Source organism: Nothoprocta perdicaria, unplaced genomic scaffold (assembly GCF_003342845.1).
Source record: "Nothoprocta perdicaria isolate Ctin4 unplaced genomic scaffold, notPer1 scaffold_266, whole genome shotgun sequence".
NCBI lineage: Eukaryota > Metazoa > Chordata > Aves > Tinamiformes > Tinamidae > Nothoprocta > Nothoprocta perdicaria.
Window position 1 is genome coordinate 301,718 of NW_020455495.1, and position 23,349 is coordinate 325,066.

The following is a 23,349-nucleotide window of genomic DNA, read 5'->3' on the forward strand; positions in this document are numbered from 1 at the left end:
AAAAATAGCAAAAGAGTTAAAGCCTTTAGAGAAGATAATTCAAACTTAATGTGCCTCATCATCTCATTACACGTGACACTCTTGATCAAATAGTAAATGGATTACAAGGAGATCTGGCAGTGACCAGTGGTCAGAAGTGTAACAGCTTCTGTGGATCCCAGTTCATATTCAGCTTCAGATTAGATCTATGAGAAAGGAAGGCAAGTCACTTAAACTTCTTCAGACTTAAAAATCTTCATTATTCTAGTATTCCACTTAGAAGAGCATTGGGTTGTGCTAGACCTGAACCTGTTTTTGGTAATCCACTGGCGTTCAGTGAAACAAGGATATCACAGAATGGTTGAGGTTGGGAGGGACCTCTAGACATCACCTAGTTCAAACCCCCTGCTCCAGGAGGGACACCCAGAGCACGGGACGCCATCTAGGTGGGTTTTGAAGATCTCCAGAGGAGACTCCACAGCCTCCCTGGGCAGCCTGTGCCAGGGCTCGGGCACCCTCACAGTGAAGTTCTTCACATGGAGATGGAATTGCCTGTGTTTCAACTTATATCCATTGTTCATTGGCCTAGCACTGGCCACCACTGAGAAGAGTTTGGCCCCTTTCTCTCTATATTCACCCTTCAGTTATTTATACATGTTAATCAGATCCCCTCTCAACCTTCTCTTCTCCAGAGAAAACAGGCCCAATTCACTCACTCWCTCCTTGTACAATAGATGTTCCAGGCCCTTAATCATCTTGGTTGCCCTCCACTKGACCCTCTCTAGAAGCTCCACATCCCTCTTATCCTGGGGAGCCCAGAAYTGCACACAGTATTCCAGGTGCAGCCTCAGCAGAGCTGAGGAGAGGCCCAGAATCACCTCCTTTGACCTGCTGGCAACACTCTTGACCTACTGGCAATACAGATGGAACTTGCTGTGTTTCAGCTTCTGCCCATTACTGCTTGTCATACCTTGTATGTCTTGGTGGCCACCACCAAGAAAAGTTTGGCCTCATCTTCCATACATTCTTCCTTCAGGTACTTATACATATTGATCAGATCTCCTCTTAGTCTTCTATAGGCTTCTATAGGCTTCTATAGGCTTCTATAGGCCCAGCTGGCTTAGTCTTTCCTGATACAATACATAGTCCAGTCCCTTAATTATCTTCATCACTCTATGCTGGACCCTCTCTGTAAGTTCCACATCCCTCTTGTCCTGGGGARCCCAGAACTGCCACCAATACTCCAGGTGTGGCCTCACCAGAGCTGAAYGGAGGGGCAGGATCCCCTCCCTTGACCTGCTGGCAACAGGCCAAACTCTTGATTCCATTAAAATCTATCGGATATCTGTGCGGGAATGATTTTTCCCTAAAAGTTTTGCCTCACCAGCCCAATGAGACACTTTTTTAGTTGTGTACCCTTTCAAAAACACTAATGAGGGGCTTTTTCAAAAGGAAATTCCTTCCTGCACTCATCACTTTTCAGTAAGAGCTGTTGTTCTGGGACCTGCGCCATCCTTGTATTTGTTGTTTGAGATGCATGGTGATTTTAATTAAGCAGTCATTGTCTGTGAGCATCCTGGTGGTTGGATTCTGTGGTCAGAGAGCTATAATTCTAAGTGCTCAGGGCAGCTGAAGTTTTTGCTTCAACTCTTTATTGKGTTGTTGTCTTCACCAGGGAGGATCTTTTCTCCTCGTGGACTGCTTTGCCCTTTACAGTTGGCAGACTTGACCATAAATGCTGGGACTTTGGCTGTGGGATGCACTCATGTACAGAAGCAGTGAGCAGGTGTGTATTCTACAGGACTAAGTGTGGGTGAAGTCCTCCTTTGGCATCCCTCACATGTAGGATGACTATTTTGGTTCTCCTATTTGAAGCATGGGCTGTGAGGCACATGATGATGGTGACCATGGCCAATGGCCCTGTCAAGAAGTACCCACCACTGTGCTGTTCTGGGAGAAAGGGTTTGCATTGATAACGTGTGTAGGGACAGAGTGCTAAGGATTTGCTTTATCAAGTCAGCACAGGAGAAGCCCACGATTCAGCCTCACACAAGGGTAGCTCAGCTGTTGAGTGCCTGGAACAGAGTCTGGCTTTTAGAAAATGAATAACGCGTTGTTTCCTCCAAGCAAGAACTGTGCTGATGCTACCTGAAAGTTGCAAAGTTAGCAAGAAAAGGGTCTGCAGACCCCCAAACTTTGCTCCCCTACCAGGAATACAGAAGTTGTTTACAGCATTACTGTATACCTTCACCTCTTCCAGCCCTTTGCATGAGCAACCTCTTGAGCACTCACTGCTACAGAAACCCTTGCAGTGTAGCTGCAAGGCTACACTGAAAGTAAGTGTTTTTCTGGCCTGAAGCCACTGTTATTTTTTCACTCTGAGAGTGCAGCTCTCCAAGTGATTCCCCTCTCCTCTGAGGGGAAGAGGAGCCTCTTCAGCATACAAAGAACAAAATGTTTCCAAAACCTCCAGGCTCTTCAGCTTACTCTCTCACTGCAGTTTGCCCGTATGAAGTATGTCTCTTCTCTGTCCAACAGCAACATGTCATGAAATATTTTGCATGACATGGCAAGCTGTCTAACTAAATGGGACCAATCCTTGTGAGAGCAAGCTCCAACTTCAACCAGTTTGCCAGTTCCCTAAGATATGAGATAAAGGATACACCTGAGCAGTAACTCTTTAGCTTCTTGCCTCCAGTCCCTCCTTTGCTTCCTAATATGCATATGACTCTGGAAAGAGGAAGCAAGACAACAAAACAGAGCATTAATTATTTTGGGGTGAGTATTCTCTATTCACTTAAGGCAGTTGCTGCATTTGAACAACTGGAAAMTCTAATTTCCCAATTAGATTCCCAATTCCCAATCGGGAAGGCAGTTCCTTCCCAAATAGCTTACCTGCTTAGTGCCTTGAGCAACTGAAATGCCCACCAATTTGTCATAAGATATGAAGGTATAAAGAATATGTATGGAAGATATGCAGTGTTGTCATGGTACTTTGTAGGTCCTGYCACTGCCCCCTATGGAGGTAGGGTCTGTGTTGTTCATATATGGCAGGGATCCAACAGGATGAGCAACCAAGTACCAGGAACTCGGGACATTCGATAACCTGAATCAGTGCTTTGGGTAATAAAGTCCTGCCCAAGAAAACTGCAAGTGTGAAACAAGATGCCCAGTTCCTTGAGTGCCACTCAGGAGTACAGGATGCTCGTCTCCCTTAACTTCAGAAGCTGTAATTCAGCACAGCTGATGTTTAAGTGATAAAGCTCAGACAGGCAGACTTGGGTCTCAGGGCACTGAGGAAGAGAGTCTCGCAGGAAAACACCTGAAAGGACAAAGCTGACAGATTACATTTATGTTTGTTGATGGTGTAATTGCAAACAAAAGTAAGTCAGAAATAAACAAGCATAATCTCTGATTCTCCCAGGAGCAGGGAAGGAGAGATGCTATGGGAAGAGTTGCTTCCCATAACACATAATACCTATTCCTGCAAGCATCAAGGCAGACCAGCCTCCAGCTTCCGTCTGCAGGGATTATGTGGCTACCCATAGCAATGAACTTTTCACCACACTCAGCTGTGTCAATGCATGCAGTGAACTAGTTTGACAGATTTGGATGCACGCTGGGCCCCACCTTCCTGTACTGGCTGCATGACAGTGGATATTGATTATCCAAAAGGAGCAGGCACGCTGCCATTGGCCCTACTGCAACTTTCAGTGGTACCTGCTGTAGTGTTAGTTTCCCACTCTTCAAACACAGAAAGTAAAAATAATTGAGTAGATGGAAATGAAAAAGGTGGAGCAAGTAAAGAACAAAAAGGGAAAAATAATCTCTTTCTATATTTTCTTTCTGTGAAGTATTATCCTTGAGCTGCAAAAGAGAAAACAAATCTACATATTTGATTCCACTGCTGAGAGCTGATGCAGACAACAGAGGCTGTCACTTAAACTTCCACTCAAGGAGATTTTCATCATGAAGCAGGGCATGGGGGATTTGGTGAGATTGTGCTGAGCGTAGGTTGAAATCGAAATCACAATCTAGACGTTCCTTTTCCTCCAAAGTTGAGAATGTCTCAACAGAAGAATAAGATGTCAGAATCTCTTTTGTTCCTTTACTTGCTATCCTTTTTTATTTTCATCTTTAAATATCCAGGAAATGATATCTGCCAKCTGTTCAGAGTGGGGAAAATAATGCCTTTATGAAGAAATTCACAAGGTTCTTTGTAGCTTCTTGTACTTCTCTGTAGCTATTTTCTTTAAAGTAGTATTTCTCTAGTAGTGGCATTCTTTGAGTATCCCCTTATTGTAACAAGCACAAGCTTACCCATTTCCACCTGTTCATCTTCTCTGTTTGGACGCTTGCTTGGTGTGCAAGATGAAACCTAGGAGAAATCTCTTCAGTGAAGCTACTAGCAACTCCTTCAGCATCTTGCTTCCATTTTCTGCTAGTGTCCAGGTTACTCAGTGGGTTCTTATTCTTTTTGGTTTTCTTTTTGTTTGTTTGTTTGTTTGTTTTTTCCCCAACATGTTTTTTCTCAGTATCTTCACTATAAATTTTATTCTAGCATTAGGTCTAGATTTTTCCAGTGAGGTCAATGAGGACTTCACCATCAGTGAAAACACACACAGCTGAATTGCACTGAATTTCTTCATTGCTATAGAGGTGCTGTCTGACCACAACTGAGGTGGCTTTAAATTGGAGAATTCAGGTGCTTCTGACACGGCAGATGCATAAGAAGTCTTGGCCAAAGCTTTATTTCTCAAGAATTTGCACCATTTTAGAGGTCTGTGTTTGTCCATGGGTAGTTACAAGTCTGTGAACAAAACTAATCTCTGTATCACTTCACACAYTGTGCAAGCAGATTTTTAAACAGTAAAAGTGATTTTGTAATGAAAAATTAAAGGATTTTGTGACTGCAGTGTCAAGGAAAAGCATTTGAGTGTAGCAGGTGTTTTTCCAAGAACTTTGAGGTTTTGACTGAAACAGCTGGACAAGCATGGCACTTAACTGCAAACTATTTTCGTCATGTAATACAAGTGCAGCTGTCCTGCATCAAGCTAAACCTCCAGGACCCTCTCCCTTACCAAAATAAAAGAGACAGGTGATCAAGACAAGTGTACAAAGCTTGCCACAGTGCCTCTTCACCCTCAAACTGTTGTTGTTTCAGAGGCTTCCTGAGCCAGATGTAGCTGTGATTTATTTAGTAACCCTCAATGGTTTCCTATTCTCTCACTCTGCCCAGTCTCCCTGAGCACCCCAGTAATCTGGGTGACCCAAGGAGACCCAAGGCATCTTAAGGCAAGGAGTTCTTCAGTACGCCCGACTCTCAGTCTTCCCACCTTCCTAGTCTCATTTGATGCTGCTTTACTCTTGTGCTGAAAGACAGAGAATCTTTCTAGAGAGTCTTCCTCACTGTCTACATGACAGTCCTGATTTCATAGATATCTACTTTGTCCTCCCATCACCTGTCTCTTTTCCAAGGCAAAGGATTTTTTTGCTGTTGTTTTTTGCTTTGTTTTGTTTTGTTTTGCTTACCAGTTACTGAACACATTTGCTTTTAGTCAGAAATCATGGCTTTCAGAAAAGGACTTTTTTTTTGTTTCATGTTGTACTTCTGGCACTTAAATATGAATGTTGGGGATATGAACCGCATTTTTCTTTAAGCAGATTTCATGATCTAAGTRTCTAAACTTTCCCTTTGACCTGTGGGTTTAGAGATTTATTTTTCCTGTCCTTTGGATCTGTGAGTAACAAAACTTATGTACTGCAACTTTCCCATTTTCCATAGTATTTCTGATAGAATGAGAGGTATAACATTTTGATTTTCTCATGTACATCCCACATTTTCAGAAGATGGTGAATATATGTTTCTTTTCCATTTTGGGAAAGCAAATATCCCATGACGAATATTATCATTCTTATTTAACCTATCATCTTCACAGTAAAGCTCTCCTTGTTGTCTGTTTTCTCCAGCTCCTTTTGACACAGTTTTTATCATCTCTTCAATTCCTGGAAACAAATAAAAATGGTTTCCATAGAATAGCTTCAGGGGACTGGATGTGCTTGAGCATTCAACATCTCAACCCACAGTTCTCACTACCCTTCTAAAAGGTGCAGGAACAAGGCAAAATACACTTCTTGTTCTCCAGGGATTTATGTGGATGTCCCCCTGAGCTCCAGTTCATACCTAACTGCTTCTCCCTTGCCTAGCAAATTTCACTTCGCTTCTCAGGTGAATTTTTTGCCAAAGTCACCTGAAGCTGCTGCTATAAARCCTTATGAACTTCAGTCTGTGCCTGTGCCCTGGGAGCTCCACTGGGATCTAAATGTGCTTGCCAGGTGCTGCACGTACCTGAGCAGCCTCACAGCTCCCTTCTTCCTCTGTTTCCACTACATTTTATTCATTCAGCATCCTTGTTTAGGGGGAGAAGGTAGGAGGATGTATTAGGGGTTGTTTGCTGGGGGTAATTAAACTATTCGTCAAAGCAACAGTGAGGTCTTTCCTGCTTTGCAAGAACAGGCCAGTAAATAAAACTGACTTGAGTAAACCTGTTTGCTTAAAATGAGCCCTTTATTTTCTTGGCAGTAGGTCCCTTAGTAAATTAGTAACTTAGGTATACTTAAGAAGAAAACACATAAGCAGATGAACAGAAAAATGAGGAATATTTACATGTTTTAATGTGGAAAAGTACTTTAACAACTGCTCAGTTTTAAGTGTGTGTTTTCAGTGAATCCTGAATCAAGAACATACTTAGGCAGGGGGCTAATTTCCTCTACTGACCATGTAAAATCCTTGATTTGTTGATTTCAGTGAGATTTTTGTCAACAAATCCAGACTTTTAACATGTATTTTCAGAACACCAATATAAACCACAAATGGGTATAAAAACAGTTTTTGATGACTATGAGAAAGCTAAATTGAATTTGATCCAGTGACCTGAAGCTTTTCAGCTCTGATAGCTAATTACAAATCCTATGATTCATGCAATCTTCAAAACAAAAAAAATAACACTTTTGCCATCCATTGCTGTGGTTCAAAATGAAAGAAGGTAAAAGAGTATAGCCGATCTGATTGAAAGCCAGTGAAATGGAAACTCAAGCAATATTCCAGTTTAACTCTACTGAAGGCCATTAGTTAGTTAGTAGTTCAAGTATTTTAGTGGCTCTTGTATTGTTGCCCACAGGGAAAATAGTCTAAGTGCTTTCTCTTTTTTAAAAAGAAAAGAAGTTTCCATCCATGTTTTATAAGGCTGTCTTGTCACATCCTTTATAAGGCATGACACAACCAGCCAAAGAATGTAGTGTGGCAATTTTTATCATGAGCTTTTGTAGGCTGGTTTTCTGCAAGCGGCTGAAAGCAAATCTATCTATCTGTATGTGTACACACGCACACATGCCATATGTAGGTCAGGTAACTGATGTATGTATATGTACATATACATATGCTATATGTAGGTCAGGTAACTGATGAAGTTGAGATGCCTTATGGAGCATCAGACATGGGGTGCTATTGCCTAAATAAAATCAAATCTAAACAATCTGTCAATCCAGCCAGCTTGACACAAACATGAGAAAATTATCCTTAATCTAAAAATGTTGAACCATTAAGAAGAAGAGTATTATAAGTGAGCTTATCCTCTTTCAAAACTCACCAGCTGCATGGGGAAATAGCAGAGCACAGAATTTAAGCTCTTCATTCTCTAAAGATAATTAAAAATTAATAAATAAAAATAAAGGTAATACTGCAGAGTCAAAAATGGCAAGACAGTGCCTTGAAGAWTGTTGTTTTTTTCTAGCTTCTCAACCATGCAATATCCTGTTCCATTCAAAAATGCAAAGAGACAAAGGAGATTGGAGGAGTGGAGAGAGGCAAAGAAGGAATGCTCCACAGGCTATCAATTTTATGCAAGGAGTGAGTTTTAAAGATGCACACATAAATTTTGTATGCCTATCTCAGTACAAACATGCAAATTATCTTCTGCATGCACAGAGCAGTGAGATGTCAAGTTTTCAGCTGAATGCATGCACCATTTGTGACATTTTACTTATCTAAAAAGCCAATTTGCCCATCTATAAACAACTTACAGTGTATTTTTGATCAGAAGTAATATACATACAAATGTCAGACAGCTCTGTGTGTAGATCAGATACATGCAGACAACCTGCATGTAACTGTGTACATTGCATTACAGAACTGTTCAACGTATGSATCATTTCACTATTTTGCCTCTTCTGTGTATAGTAATCTTCTCACTGCTTATTGTAATGTCCCTTSAGTGGGATTGGTCCAGACCATTATATTTTTTGTTTTGAGACCTGTCTTAAAAAAAATCCTTGTAAATGGAGAATTTTCTCTCAAAATATCCTGGTTTGAGGTCTAATATAAATAAAAATATTTTTGGCATAAGCAGCATCTTATCTTATGCCCCTTGACGGCTAGACATGAAAGTTCGAAACCCTTGTAAAACAGAGAATTCACAGAACCTCAAAATGACACTGGAAATTTGAAACTAGGACAGAAAAAAATGACTTTGGAATCCCAGAATGTTTTCAAGCACAACTTTCTGGGTACTGAACTATTTAAATAACAGAAACATGCTTGCTCACTTAGGGGATAAAAGAAAATAATAAATGAGAGAGAGTTGCTGTACTAAAAACTAGCAATGCTGTGACTATTTGTGCTTACTAGTCAGTATTTCTCTCTTGGCTAGAAAATCTAAACCAAGGGAATATTTCCTGGAGGGGTAACCTCATCTAGCTCTCTGATTTATCCAGACTGGCGATGGTTGAGGAGAAATGCACCCCATAATGTTGAGAAGACTTAGGAAAGGCAAACAGTTGGCGCTTGGTAATATAAGAAGGAAGAGGATAAAAACAGGCAATCCCTCTCTTCAGGTACCTCCAAGGATCTGCTACCTGKAWAAATGAGCTGTGTGGACCCAGAAAAGTATCTCATGAACATGACCTTGAAAATCATCAGGTGTGGAAATAATCATGCCAAGATGCATGCAAGTTTAAGCCTGTTTCGGGGAACCAAAATGTATCAGCAGCTAGTGCATRTTGCTGGTCTGAGTCCTGCATAGATCTAGGTAGCAGATTATCCATCCCATTTACACCGGATGAAAACCAGTGCAATCAGCCTGAAAAAAATGTCCTCCATGCCAATCCTGAGAAAAAAAACCCTTATCATCAACTTAGATGAGGAAAAAAATTGCAGGCTGTGGTCATGCTCTGCCCCTGTGTTATGCAACCCACCGGCTTTTAATCGTATCACGATCACACACTTACAGCAGGCAATCAGCATTTTCGGTCCGGCGCTTAAAAGGCAAAAGCGCATCTTTGTCCCTTTAACTTCTCTGCTCGCTGTTCTGCCTGCTTTTCCCCTCCTCTGGGACTGTGCACTCTGTTGCTGCTCCTAGCGCCGTGAGTGAGCGGGGAGCCGAGCAGGCGGTGAGTCCTTCCCTGGCGGGCTCCAAGGACGCTGCTGTCTGCGTGCCAGCAGGTGAGGTGGCACTGGTGGCATCTGCACACATGTCTTTGGCTGCTCTAATTCTCTTAAGAGTCTGCTACCCTTAAAGCCTCCATTTCTCTGACGAGATCTATTTTTTTTTCTTTTCCCAAGGAGAAAAGGAAAAGGCAGACAGAAATAGAAGGCAAGAGACAACAGCTTGAGGACCAGATACTTCAGCTGCAGCATTTCAAGGTAAGGGACAGTTGCCAGAAACGATGGATTGACTAAATCTGCTCATTATTAGACATGCAGATCACACGACTGAAAGCTGGGAAGAGCCCACTCCGACATGAGGCAGCTTTTCCTGTCGGAGCCTATCTCTCCCAGCTAATCGTGTCCTGCCTGCCTTTCATTCCGCGTGTCCCTCCAGCACAGGACCACGTTGTGGAAATGGCTTAGCAGCACCGTGGCAGCAGGGCGTGAGCACGGGCAGCTCTGCAGCACCGTTATTGTTAAACACTGTTATTTATTATACATAGCAATAAGACACCAATCACTGCAGATGGGGTGTGCACTGCACAGCTTCAGCGAGCGCTTTCTGCCTGCAGAGCTGCTGTAGATTTTGCTAGCGCCTGTCACTGGGTTTTGTGTGTGTGTGTGTGCGTTGCAGAGAGGGATGTTAGTGTGGGTGTGCATGTGTGCGAGGCTTTAATTGTGGGATGAAGTTATTAAGCATGCACAGCATAATGAAATGGGCGCATACGCACACGCAGGGAGGGCACCCATCCATATGTGCTTGTCTATATATAGAGACACCTCGATTTTTAACAGGGTGAGGAGCAGCCCCACTSCCTGTTGTACTCCATTACAGCTGCAGCTGCTCAGCACTTTTTGAAAACCATCCTGGATATTTCTGTCTTTTTGTTCTCCCTGTGGAGATTGTCTTTACATTGTCGGTAGCAAAGGGGCAAACAAAAATTGACATGTGATCTTTTTCTGCGKATGTGGGTCGTATTCTCATCATTAGTTTAAAAATATCATATTTAGGTTGCTTGTGCAATAGTATGTGTGTGTGTGTACAATGTACCTGCATGGGGAGGTGTTGCGCAGAATATTCCTGCCCACACATACACTCAAAGACTAGACTACAAGTTATGCTGCAGACAGGACCCTGCTGCTTCAAATATCTGCCATAATGTTCTGTAAACGATACATCCTTTTCTGTTAAACATTACACAGTTAAACCCAAGTAATTGATTGCAGCCTACACAGATGCATCATCAGCGTCRCCGCAAATCTGCAGATATCACACTTGGTTTTCAGTGTTTTCAGTCAATAATATGATTGCATTTCTGTGGGGCAACAGGAGTTGCCATTTCATTAAGGCTGCCACTAGCTACAGGCAGGGAGAATTTCTTCTGACTACCACAGGTTGATGCAGCAGGGCAGCAAGACGCTTTTGCAGAGCCTTCATTTTGCCTTTCCTGCAAAGCTGGCTACTTCCTTCATACCATGTTAACTGTTTCAAAGCTAGCTGCTTTTTCATTATGTTCTCTAAGCAAAGCCTTTTGAGAAGCAAGTGCTAAGATATTTTATAATTCATTTTATTTTGAAAGAAATCTAGATTACCAAAAATACAAAGAAAATCACAAAGAAATATAAAGAAATAAGAAAAAAAAAAGGGAGAGAGATACAGAAATATTATTTGCTAACCTGAATTTACCATACACCATACCCGGAGCAGAGCGCAGCCCCTCAAGGCAGCGTTCTCGGGTCATGGCAGCTTTGTCCCTGCAGCCCAGCCAGACTTCAGGTCCGTAATGCTGGGTGTGACCAGACACACAGGGATGGTGACAGAACCCCTCGGCCTCCCCATTCCCGGCRGGAATGCCGGTCACCACGGCATAACAGGCTACGGATTTGGTGGGTCGGGGTTTATCTGCTGGGACGTGGCTGCAAGGCCCCTGCTGAACAGAGGGAGAGCAGCTACTCCTCACATCTGGATAAATAAATAAACAAACAGAGTCACTGGCCCAAACCAAGGGCCTGTGTTCACTTAGGAACACAGCAACCTCCTGCTCTCTTGCCAAGCCCTTTAATGCACCCAGGCTGTCCCCAGGACGCGAAAGCTGCTGTCCCTAAGCCTGCTATAGATATGGCCTCCAGGCCTAGCTCAAAAACCTCTTAATAGATAAGTTCACTCTCCACTGGAAAGCCTAAATGGAGCATGGTTCATTGCCTGAATTGTGTGGATTTCAACCAGCTCTATGCAAGGTTAAAAAAAAAAAAAAAAAAAAAAAAAAAGAAAGATAGAGAAAACCAAGCCTGTGTACAGAATCAGGACTTCTTATTGCTGTTCATTAAAACAAACTGCAGAGAAATCTGTGTGTATAATATCTGGGTTAATCCTATGTCTTCAGTACTTGGGTTGATCTTACAAGCGCAGCAGCTAATTACTTCAGTCAAAGGTTTTTATATATTTGTARGATGCCAGCGTAATTTTCTTTTAAAAATGCACTATGTAAAATAGCATGTTCAGTTACCCAGTGAAGTATTTGAAAGCTACAGGGGTTTTGTTAATTTCACACAATCATATTCACAAAGAAAAATAGCTACTAGAAATCATTTACTGCAAATATTTATGCTGGATTGCCTGCAGTTCTCAAACTGCTGAYGTTAAGTAGTCCCTGCCAAAATTCCCCACTCTACAACCAGTTAATTCATTTATACCTTGTAACCATTTATACCTCGTACCCAACTGAAAATAAGGGTTGGTGCCCTGCCATTGTTGGTGGCTATTGTTGGTGCCCTGCCATTTTAGAGCAATTTACAAACACTCCGCCTAGCATGAATGATAAACAGTGAATGTCTGCTTTGCACTTGTGTGAATTTTGCAACCATTCCTGAGAATTAGTCTAAGACCTTTATGTCTGAGGACACTGGCACTAAAATACAGCTTGACTAATTTTTTTGTGTATGTGTTTCTGAAGTGGCAGACTTTAAAGGTAAAGGTTTAGGTTGGTACGAGTGGCTCTGTGTGATAACACCAAAACTCTTACAGCTCTTTCCCTGAAAGCAGGAATTTTGATTGACCCAGAGCACACACATTTGACCTCAGGGCAGGATGTGTAATAATGTACAAGGAGAAGCATCATTAAAACAGCCTTTGTTCATGTCAAAGGTATAAAAGGCATTTTAGAATTGCTCCTTCAATTCTGATGTTTTGCCTTGAAAAGATACAGCTTACAAGATCTTCCCTTTCTTCCTACTTACAGAGTAAGTGGTTTTTTGCATTGTTCTTTAACTTTTAACGTTATGCTTCAACAGTTCATTGGGCATATAAGTTACAAACAGGACTGACTAGATCCTTAGGAACTGGAAATGTTTCCAACCTCTTGCACTGTATTTTAAATCAGAAAAGTGGGTAAAATTTACTTAACGCCTATACACTAGCTAAAGTATTTATCAACATGACATAATTTCTTGAGAAAGAGGGTAATTATTTCCATAGGTCAGTATAACATGCAAATACTGCTTTTAAGAATTTTTTCACTAGACAAAAGTAGTTTGAACAAACTCTTGGGCAGAGGTGTTTCTTCCACATCTTGCTGCATTGTACTTAGTTGAACACAGTATCTGTTACTGCTGACTATAACTCTTGTTTGGTGGTGGCTGGTAATGAACAGCACAAATCTCTTAATTCAATAAAAGATGACTTCCCTGCAGTTGAGCTGTTACAATAAATCCATTTACTGTAGGCATTTTATTTCTGCAGTGATATAAATATTAGGGGCCTACTTCTGTTACTTTTTATTTCTTAAAGACTACCTGAACACTTAATCCATTACATTGTGCCATCATTTTAAATGAAAGGAAATATTTTTATGCTAAAGGTAGTTTTAGCTAAAACTTTTTARTATTATTTCTGTGCTAAATTTGCTCTAATTTCAAAATAATTACTCTCAGAGAATATAAATGGGTGTAAACACAGTACAGGAATATAGATAAAACATTTGGAAACAAAGGCATTTTCTTATTCCTTTTATGATACATTTTTTAATGATTTTTAAGTAAATTAAGCCATCAGCTAAATCTTAACGCAGTTAAGCTCATGAATAAACTGCCAATATTGGATGACACATTGAGTAGTCTCCGTTTTTATGGGGCCAGTGCACTAGCTTCCAAACCCTCATCTTATTAATAAGTCAAATACTCTTTCTGGTACCTGATATCTATTATGAAAGACACCTGCAACACATAGAAACACTGAGGCTGGGAAGCTCATTCAGTTCTCAGCATCTCTACCTTCTAAAAAAGCCAGTGATGCAGCTTTCCCACTCGAGACCCACACCCCAGAAGTTCCTTTTTCTTTCAGAAATGTCCTTTAAAACAAGGAGAAGGGAACAATGTGAGCCATTTCCTAAGAGGTTCTGCAGTAGCATTTCTGGAGTGTGAGGGACCTCTGTTCAGCCTTGATGTGCGTAAGCATCTTTGGGCATCATTCCCCTGGAGAGCATACCTCCCACTGCATTCTCAGCTGAGAAAAGAGAAGCTCCCTGCCTCCCTGCTTATATATTTTATGACTCAGAAAACCCAAAATTCACAAGGACACACAGTAAGATCAAGAGTGAATATGACTCTCTAAACCAAGAACCGAGGGCACRAACTACTTCTGAATTGTTCACAAGATATGAAACCTCAGGATTTATTTGCCAAGCAGAAATTTTGGGAACATTTTCAAAAATGCTCTTTTGATTTGTTTCCAAAAGATGAGAAGCTGAAGTACTTATTCCCAGATAAAATATATTAGCCATAATGAGACAGTGTATTCTATACACACTATAGCCACTGACTGACACAAATATATGAAAGCTCTAGTCCCTTAACTCGTATATTGTATGTCAGCTTGTATGTTACTGTCCCCACAGTTCAACATACTGTCATTACTGTGATATAACCCTTATGTGAGAATACTTTCATTTAGCAAAAATGCATCATTGTGTGAGGTGTAGTTCAGAGTCGGGGAACAACTATTCTAGGGTGACAATGTAAATATTCACATACACGCAGAACTTCTTGAAACCCCACAAGAAKCACACTTGCATTTCCACTCGTAACAACTGCCTCAAAGCAGGTCTCTGTCTGCCACTGCAGCAGTTTTCATTTTAGCCACATCATGTCAAAGTAGCTGGAGGATGTTTACAGATCTCCAAAACCTCTTCCATGTGAGCTCCTCCTAATGGCCTGCTGCTTGCCTTAGGATGAATCCATATGACCCAAATTTAGCTTTTTTAAAATGATGACTGTGAGTACATATAAACTAGGGGGGGGGGAAAAAAAAAAAAAAAAAGAAAGAAAAAGGAGTTTCTGAACAAGAGGAGTTCTTTGTCCCTTTGCCCCCTGACTGATATGCGTATTTGGGAAAGTGTGATAAAGGAAATCTTGAAAGTATAAAGGACAATAATCTTTCAGAAGCTAATAGCAAAGCAACTTTTACAGAACAGTAGTGGTGATAATTTGTAAAGTTATTTGATTGGGAGAGTTGTTGACCTGATTTTTAAATCTCATATTGTGATCAAGCTCCTTTCATGCATATACCTATAAAAAAGCCACCATTCAATTTTCAGTGCAGCCACACTGAATCAAGCATCCACACGCTGCCACTAACATGAAGCTCTTTCTCAGGCCAGCCCCAAAATTCCCTGGGAAAAAGGGAATAATTTATGTCCAAGACGACTCTGGAGGCCACCTCATGTCCTGCATGCACAGAGCAGGGCCCATGGGAGCAGGTTGCACAGGGCCCTGTCCCATTGCTTTTCCCCACTTGATGAGGATGCAGCTTCCATGGTCTCTTCAGGAAACCCGATCYGGAGTTGGCCACCATCCCAGGAATCCAGCATGTTCCTTGTCACAGCATCCCCTTTGGCACCCTGTGTCCTGCTGGTGCATGGACCTCTCCTCGCCCTTATGCGGGCCCATTACTTCTTTTACTCACGCTCTTGRCAGTGTGTGTTGCAGTGGTGGCTTTCCCTTTCAGTAGTTTCAGCTGAAAATGCTTAGATTTTATATCTTCTTCACTGTCTCCGTGTGGAAACAACTGTCCACTTGGTTTACACAGTGCATTTACAATATATGACCTAACCAATTTAAAAGCAATGCATGCAAATATTTACACTGGTGGTCATGCTAATGGATGGGAAGCTTACACAGAGAACATAAAATAACGGGCTTTTTTTTTTTTTTCAAAAGTGTTCCTAATTAGGCTACTGTCTCTACATGTGCAGTTTCTGCTCCCAAGAGATTTTAAACAGATAAAATGCGAGATCTTGATGATGGAACTACAGCTATAAACATACACATCCTTCAGGTAGTATCCTGCAGATGTGCCTTACCCTTGTATCTGCAAACCAAGCTGCACATAATGACCAAATTTGTTTGCAAGAGCTTACATCGCACCTGGCACTGTCTCTAATTCACTTACTTAAGCAAAAAAGCATCAGGCTGAAATCTAGTCCATTCCAAGGAACACAAATCGTTCCAATAATCTACCTATTTTTTCATGCATTTCTGCAGTCACATTTGTCTGTTTAAAATAATCCTGCATTGCTGTGCAGAACACTTGCTTTGAAAAAGAGAAATGACTGAATAAATAGGGGCTGCCAAATGAACCGGCTATGACAAACAAACAAAGAGAAAAGATAATCCCTGTAATCTCATTCAGCGGTAGTAATTCTAGGTGGTGTTTATATTAATTATGGTGATCCTTTATTTATTCATTTATTTATTTATTTACTCGTCTCCCAGGCCTCTCCTGCTGCTTCCTGCACATCTTCTCCCCAGATCGCAGTGCCTCCTGCCAGGATGGCCCCTAAGAGCAAGGCCACACACATGACACCAGGGTGACATGCTGAGYGTCACGCTGTCTTGCTCTGCATTGACTCCAGATTCATGCAGCYTTCCCGGCTTGTCCCTCTCCAGAAGGCCTCATTCCTATGGCTTTCTGGCATTTTCTGGATTTGTTAACCYAAAGGTTTAAGGGAAGGGGGCAGATGTGCTTAATTTCTTAACAGTGAGGGTGCCAGAGCCCTGGAACAGGCTGCCCAGGGAGGTTGTGGAGTCTCCTTCTCCGGAGGTCTTCAAAACCTCCCTGAACACAGCCCTGTGCCCCGTGCTCTAGGTGACCCTGAGTGTGCAAGGAGGTTGGACTACATGACCTCTGAGGTCCCTTCCAACTTCAATCATTCTGTGATTCTRTGATTCTTYGGGAGGTAAAGAAACAGGTAAGGCAGCAACTCCTGTCTTGAAGGCACTAGGAAATTTTTGAGCAATTAGAAAGGGTAGGGGATCAGCTGCAACAAGAGCTTCATGAGAAGGGAAAAAGAAACTGATGGAGTAACCTTGACCTGTATGGATGAGAAGAAAGTTTTGAAGAGCATAAACCATCCCTACCTGACATGCAGTTAAGAAAGCTTATTGATTACAGTAGACAGATCTTGGCATGCTGGAAAACATTTAGTTAATGTGTTTCAAATGTTCTGTTTAATGAATGCATACTAACTGACTTCTGGAAAATATTTATATCTCCTGCTTTAAATTAAAAAGCATTTTTAAGAAGTTACTTTCTTAAAATAYTGGATTTTTTTATTATTATTAAATATTCAAATTCTGCACTAGAATATGTACTCTACTAAGTCATATTGGGCTGGCTAAGATCCACCAGCAATATATATATTTTTTGAACTGTACCTATGCTAGCGATGACACTGTGATTAATGCCAAGTCTGCAATCTATCTGACAGGTTTTCAGCATGAGTTAATTCTCTACATCTAGGCAGTGCTTGTGTCGTATCTGTGCATCTTGCAGACACACTTTTCAAGGTAAAACAAGTGTGTTAGATTGGAAATCCAAAAGAAAGTTTTGACGCAAAACAACTTATTTTTTCCCAGCTGACATCAGAGAATTTCTCCTGTGTTCGCCCCACTTCTTCCTCCTTAAAAACAGCATCTCCATGACTGAAAACCCACAGGAGACCGTTGAGCATCAGTCTGGCCAAGCAGTTGCATTGTTTATTTCACCTGCCAGAATAAAATAAACCAAAACACTCCTCAGGGCTGTATTTTGAAAAGCTTAGAAAGACCTACTTGTCATATTATTTTATGCCTACAGTCCCTCTCAGCATTTGCAGGAATAGTTTAAAGCATCTGTCTTTGAAATACTGGCCTGCGCTTTAGCCATGCAAACAGTCATTTTTCTCCTTTCTGGAAGGAAAGGCAAGGCCTGTTGGCAGAGGAACAAATCTTCTTGTAATCTAAGTGCAAGCCTCAGGAACCCCCCTGCTAATACTGGCACCGTGCTCCGCTATGCCAGGCCCAGACCTGCTGGGTAAACTGCACTAGCTGGGTCAGGGCCAGCTGGACAGCATTGGAAATGGTGTAAAAATACAGCATGTAAGAAATACGGTGTGCAGAGACGGTGAGAAAGGAAAAGGAGGAGCCGCAGAGGAGTTTTAGCTGTGCTCGCTGCTGGGTTTGTGCTCCTGGCCGAGGCAGCGCTACGGAGCCGGGCAGGTGCCAGGGGTGTTGGGCCGCGGTCAGAGCAGGCCCTGCTGCTCCGGAGCAGCTTTCCCCGTCTCGGCGGGTTAGGCGGCTGACAACGCTGCAATCCTGCTCTCTGTCACGGAGTCCAGGCGGCTGCCGAGCCRCAAAGCCCCGTTAGCTGCGGCCTCAAGAGCTTCAGAGCTGGCWGCAAAGTTTGGACGCTTTGTGCTGAGGGGACTTACTGAAACGCAAAGAGCCAACCTGAAGTGCACCCTGCTATGCCAGGGGAGACACCAAGCGACTGCCGGACCTCCACATCCAATGGAAGAGGTTCACATACGTCACTCACCCACTCCTACATAAAGCAATTTATTTGCMCTTTTTAGTAGCCTGTGAACTGTTTACACAAGATTGGAAGATASAGGTAGCCATCCTCTCACATCCATATTTTGTCTATGCATTTTCTCTGAATGTATATAGGGAAGAAAGTCACTTCACTTTCTGAACAGCAGTACCCCATGGTCTTTGTGTCTCAGAAGACATTCCTCATAGGCAAGAATTTACGTAAAATCACCTTTGATTTCAGTCCCCTGTACCAGGGACAATTTTATTCYATTTTGCACAGCACAGAAGACCACTGCAGCCCTGTATAGTTCCTTGCTCAATAGCATTTGTCAAGAGCAAGCACATTTTACCAGGGGAGGTTTTCTCYGGTCACCTTTTGACTTTTGCTTCCCTACCAATTTGTCAGCATCCTTAAAAATGTACTTGGCAGCCAGAGTYAGACTTAACTTCAGCAAGAACTACACTTGAGGAGAGGATGGTTCTTATTGCTCCTATAACCATTTGTAAATACAAAAGCTAAACTCCGGGTAGAAAATACCTTAAAAGGTAGTAACTAAGCTCTCGCTTTTATGTTATCATGAAGAGTCAAATGACAAAATATTAGCCTCAAGTTAAGACACTGTCCTCATGTGGGACTAGAAACGTGTTATTCTTTATGAAAAATRTTTATGAATTAGGTCTTAAATTAGCACGACTGATGGAGAAAATTAATTACTCTTTGTGGAATCTGGTGGTGATTTTTCAGATCCTCTTTGAGGGCAGAGCATTAAAATGCTACTGAAATGCTACTAATTGCTATATTTCTCAGTACTTAAACCTTTGATACAGCTTTAGAACCAGCTGCAGCATTGAACATGAAGGGGGGTTTTTATATATATATATATATTTAACTTTGTGCATTTAAAAGGCTATGCGTTATTACCTTGCTAGCACAAAATGTAAACAACATAAAGCCCTCAGGCTTTAGTGTCCCGAGGTACGAAACTGGAATAAATAACACATAAGGGAGCTATGCACCACTTTTATGGCAGTCCCTGGGCCTACTGCATTTCGTATGACTTCTCTCTACCCTCTCCAACATCTGTTCACTCACTTCTGTCCTCACCATCATCTGTGCAGAGAATCATGACCTGTTTTTCCCTCTTTGCACTGTGAAGAAAGGTCAGCTTATTTTCCTGAGCTGGAAGTCAAAGAAATCTGAAATATCTGAAATTGCGCACATGTGCAGAGCCACCATCTCACCAGCGGTGACCCAGCGCACCGAAATTCGGCCCCTTTGCACTTAAGTCAGAGACAGCCCCTTTAATGTCATGATCTGATTTCTGCTGTAAGACTTAGTACTGAAGAAGCAGTGCTCACACATAAAATGAAGAAATGGTTATATCAAACTGTRGATGGTGTGGTTGTAGTTATAACATTAAAAATGTTTTTTTTTCCTACTACTGGAATGAAGTAGGCAAATACTTGTATTTATCCACCACCATATTTGACTACTGTAATTGTACATAATCATCAGTCTAACCCGACAGAACAATGTGCATAAAGAAGGTGGAGGATGCAATAAATAGAGGCCCGTAGGAGATAGTAGAAGAGGAGCAGTGCTGAAATGTTAGCCTGTGACCATTTAATTACAGACTGTTAAATAAAGCAYAACAGGGGCTAAGTAGGGGTAATTCAAACAACTATTTTTGGGTCCTAGTCTACTTTAAGAATACTCTATTTTAGCAGACTTGAGAAACGCCTTTTATTTTTCTGTATTGAGAGTTTGCAAGGTTTTTTCAAGAAATCTAATTTCATCACTTTGGAGCAAAATAGTTAATGACAGAGAACTATCCTGTATTCTGAAACCGCGTCTAGCTCTGTTGTGAAGCTGGCTGGACATTCCTCAACACTGCCTGCCGCACTGGGCTGCACAGCATCCCAGGGCTGTGTCCCAGCACCCACGGCACCTTTAACATCTCCCTGTTTGTACCCTCAGTTATCTTGGTCTCTAAGGTTGTGCCAGAGCCTTCAGTCTGGCTTTCTGAGGAATCAGAGGATGACAGAATCATGGTTGGAAAAGACCTTCAAGATCATCGAGTCTAACTAAGCCTTTCACCACMCTGCCTGCTAAACCATGTCCCTAAGTGCCTCATCCACACGTGTCTTGGGCACTGTCAGGGACAGTGACTCCAGCACTTCCCTGGGCAGCCTGTCCCAAGGCTTCATCACTCTGCACGTGTAGAGATTCTTCCTAATGTCTAACCTGGGCCTCCCTGGTGCAACTTGAGGCCATCTCCTCTTGACCTATCAGTAGTTATCCTGGAGAAGAGACCAACCCTGGCCTCACTACAGCCTCCTCCAGGCAGCTGTAGAGAGTGAAGGGGTCTCCCCGAGGCTTTCTCTTCTCCAGACTAAGTAACTCCAGCTCCTCAGCCGCTGCTCACAGGGTCTGTGCTCCAGCCCCTTCAYCAGCTTCACTGCCCTTCTCTGGACGTGCTCCAGGACATCAATGTCTTTCRTGTAGTGAAGGGCCCAAGAAAAAAGCCCTAGGAAAGGGCTGCTGAAGGCAGGTGTGAGATTCTTCCACCCATATACACTCCTGCATCACTATGCCAGGAATCTGGTAGGAAAATGTTTCTTCTGGAGGGAGGGCTGCAAGGCAGGGCCACCTAAAGTGTCTCTGTCCATGTGCCTGTTGTATTTACAGTGGCTATATAAATATATGTATTCCCAACAGYTTGGGAAATAAATTCTCTGAATTAAAAAAAAAAAAATGTGTCTTATAAATGTCTCCATTTCTCAGAGTCTTCATGTCTGGATTCTTCAGTGTAATATTTAATGAATGGCTTTATTTTTGTCTTGGAAAGGAGAGCCAAAGAACATCAAAGCTACAAGTTTTCCTGTTTTAGATAAAATGTGCTGACATTTCACCAAAAGTTTTAATAGATCATAGCATTCCTGTCCCTAAGTATGTCTTAACAAAATCTCATTGATGCTTTCCAGCTTCACATTCATCCTATTTATAGGTCTAAAAAAGAGCCTTCTAGAGAAAGAAATCATGTGATTTGTAGTTTAAACGGTTCACATAAACAAAGACCAAAACAAAAACTGCAAAAAATATCTTATTTGTTGTACAGCGTTTTGTACTGAAGAGACTAACCTTTCCCTTTTTGAGGATTAACAGGAAAAGTCTGTGAAAGCACTTACTTTGAAAAGAAAGTTATGTTTCATTTTCCCCCTATATCAGATGAGACATGATTATTAACTAAATGTTTAGGGTTGCTGTAAGCAGTGCTTTGCTAAGAACTTCATTAGGAGATCTTGTTTGAGAGGTTTAAACAAAGGAAGCTGTTTTTATCTTTGTAGTTTGAACTTTGGAAACCTGTTCTTCCAAAAGAGATTTGGATTTCCAATTTGAAGCAGTATCTGAGAATGGCACATTCAGTAACATGCTTGCACATCCAATCAGCAACATTTCATTACTAAAGGAAAGACAACAATTCTGTAGTAACCAATTGGTCTTTACACTGCTGAGCTCTGGATCTAGGCCAGCACAGCATAGTTGGTCCTACTGAGCTAAGCTGATGAGACCTCTCAAATGCCAAAGTAAAGCATGCATAGTTATTTACTCAGCACCCAAGACATGTGAAGATGTCACCTGCAATTTGCTTTTKGAGTGTTCTTGATCTTTTCTTGACACAGATATCATTTGGAACCCTCCTATTGAGGGGACTTTTAGTAGCATCATTGACTTTGTGCCCTGACAAGGTGTTGAAGCTAACTGAGATCTTCATGGGGGTAGTAATCAATATTGCACAGAAAGTGAAGGATCCACCAGGAATTCTCTCTAAGAGTATGGAATACAGCATGAAGTACTGTGCATACAACAGTGACAGCAAATTGAAGAAATAACACTAAAAATTGTGACTGAAGATATTGGTTATGATGTTTTGTAGCTTGTGGCAACAAGCAAAACTGAATTCAGGTTTCTTGGCTAGTTAAAGCACAGTACAGCTTTGGTTAAAGGGTGGGGGACAATTTGGGAAGTGACATGTGATACAGCAGCACAAGACCTATTTTATCATACAGAGCTCCTCTTTTAACAGGAACAGTGATTCTTATATATTCCCATTTCCTTAAGAATCACCTAAAAGGAATGTTGTGTGCAGCACAGTTATGTCAATGAAAGCTGGAGTCATTTATAAAGTCTAATTTGCTTGTGTGATTTACGCTGCTGTCATATTAAAATCAAATTGCTTTAAATCAAATAGGCCATGAAGTTACAGGAATAGCTTGTGCATAGATACTATGTCTATATATACATACTCAAAAAGTAACAAGACTTGTCTCTTACGTCAAAAAGACTTCTATTTTGGGTGGGGTTGGAGACTGTTTTTTGTTGGTAAATGTTGCACAAATGATGTTGTATTTGAGCTATGAACATCTCATTAAAGAGACTGATCCTGTATGTTTGGACAGCCTCTGAAATACATTCTCTTTGAACTCATGATTTTCTTATTAGCTCCTTTTCATTGTTGGGGATATAGGCTCTGACAGCTGGTTGCTGGAACTGTATTTTCAATTGCTTTGGAAATTCAAAATCAAGGCCCTTCTTTCCAGTCAGTGAAGGGGCTAGTTTTGCTGGTTCACTAGTTCAGATTTTCCAGCAGCTTCATTTCATTTTTTGCCAGGGGTAGGAAACCAGAAGATCTGCTAATCCTCCTTCCAGTGGGTTCATTCCATGAGGCCACGTCCTCTCCCCCAGCTTAGCTCTTGTATCTGTACAATCTGTACAATCTGTACAGATTAGGGCTTGACCTGCTGGAAAGCACCTCCACGGAGAGGGACCTGGGAGTCCTGGTTGACACCAAGTTAMCCAYRAGTGAGCAGTGTGCCCTCGTGGCCAAGAAGGCCAATGGGATCCTGGCCTGCATCAGGAGGAGTGTTGCCAGCAGGKSRAGGGAGGKGATYCTGCCCCTCTACTCAGCTCTGGTGAGGCCGCACCTGGAGTACTGTGTTCAGTTCTGGGCACCCCAGTATAGGAGGGACGTGGAGCT

The 23,349-nt window shown here is 41.9% G+C and overlaps 1 protein-coding gene across 1 annotated transcript in view; it reads left to right on the forward strand.

The window, feature by feature from the left end:
• PALM2 (paralemmin 2) overlaps window positions 1–23,349 on the forward strand; it is a 120,779-nt gene that overhangs the window by 37,187 nt on the left and 60,243 nt on the right. The window contains exon 2 of the mRNA XM_026040790.1: window positions 9,599–9,679. Within this exon, the coding sequence (XP_025896575.1) occupies window positions 9,599–9,679 (81 nt within the window). The remainder of the gene's footprint in view (window positions 1–9,598; window positions 9,680–23,349) is intronic.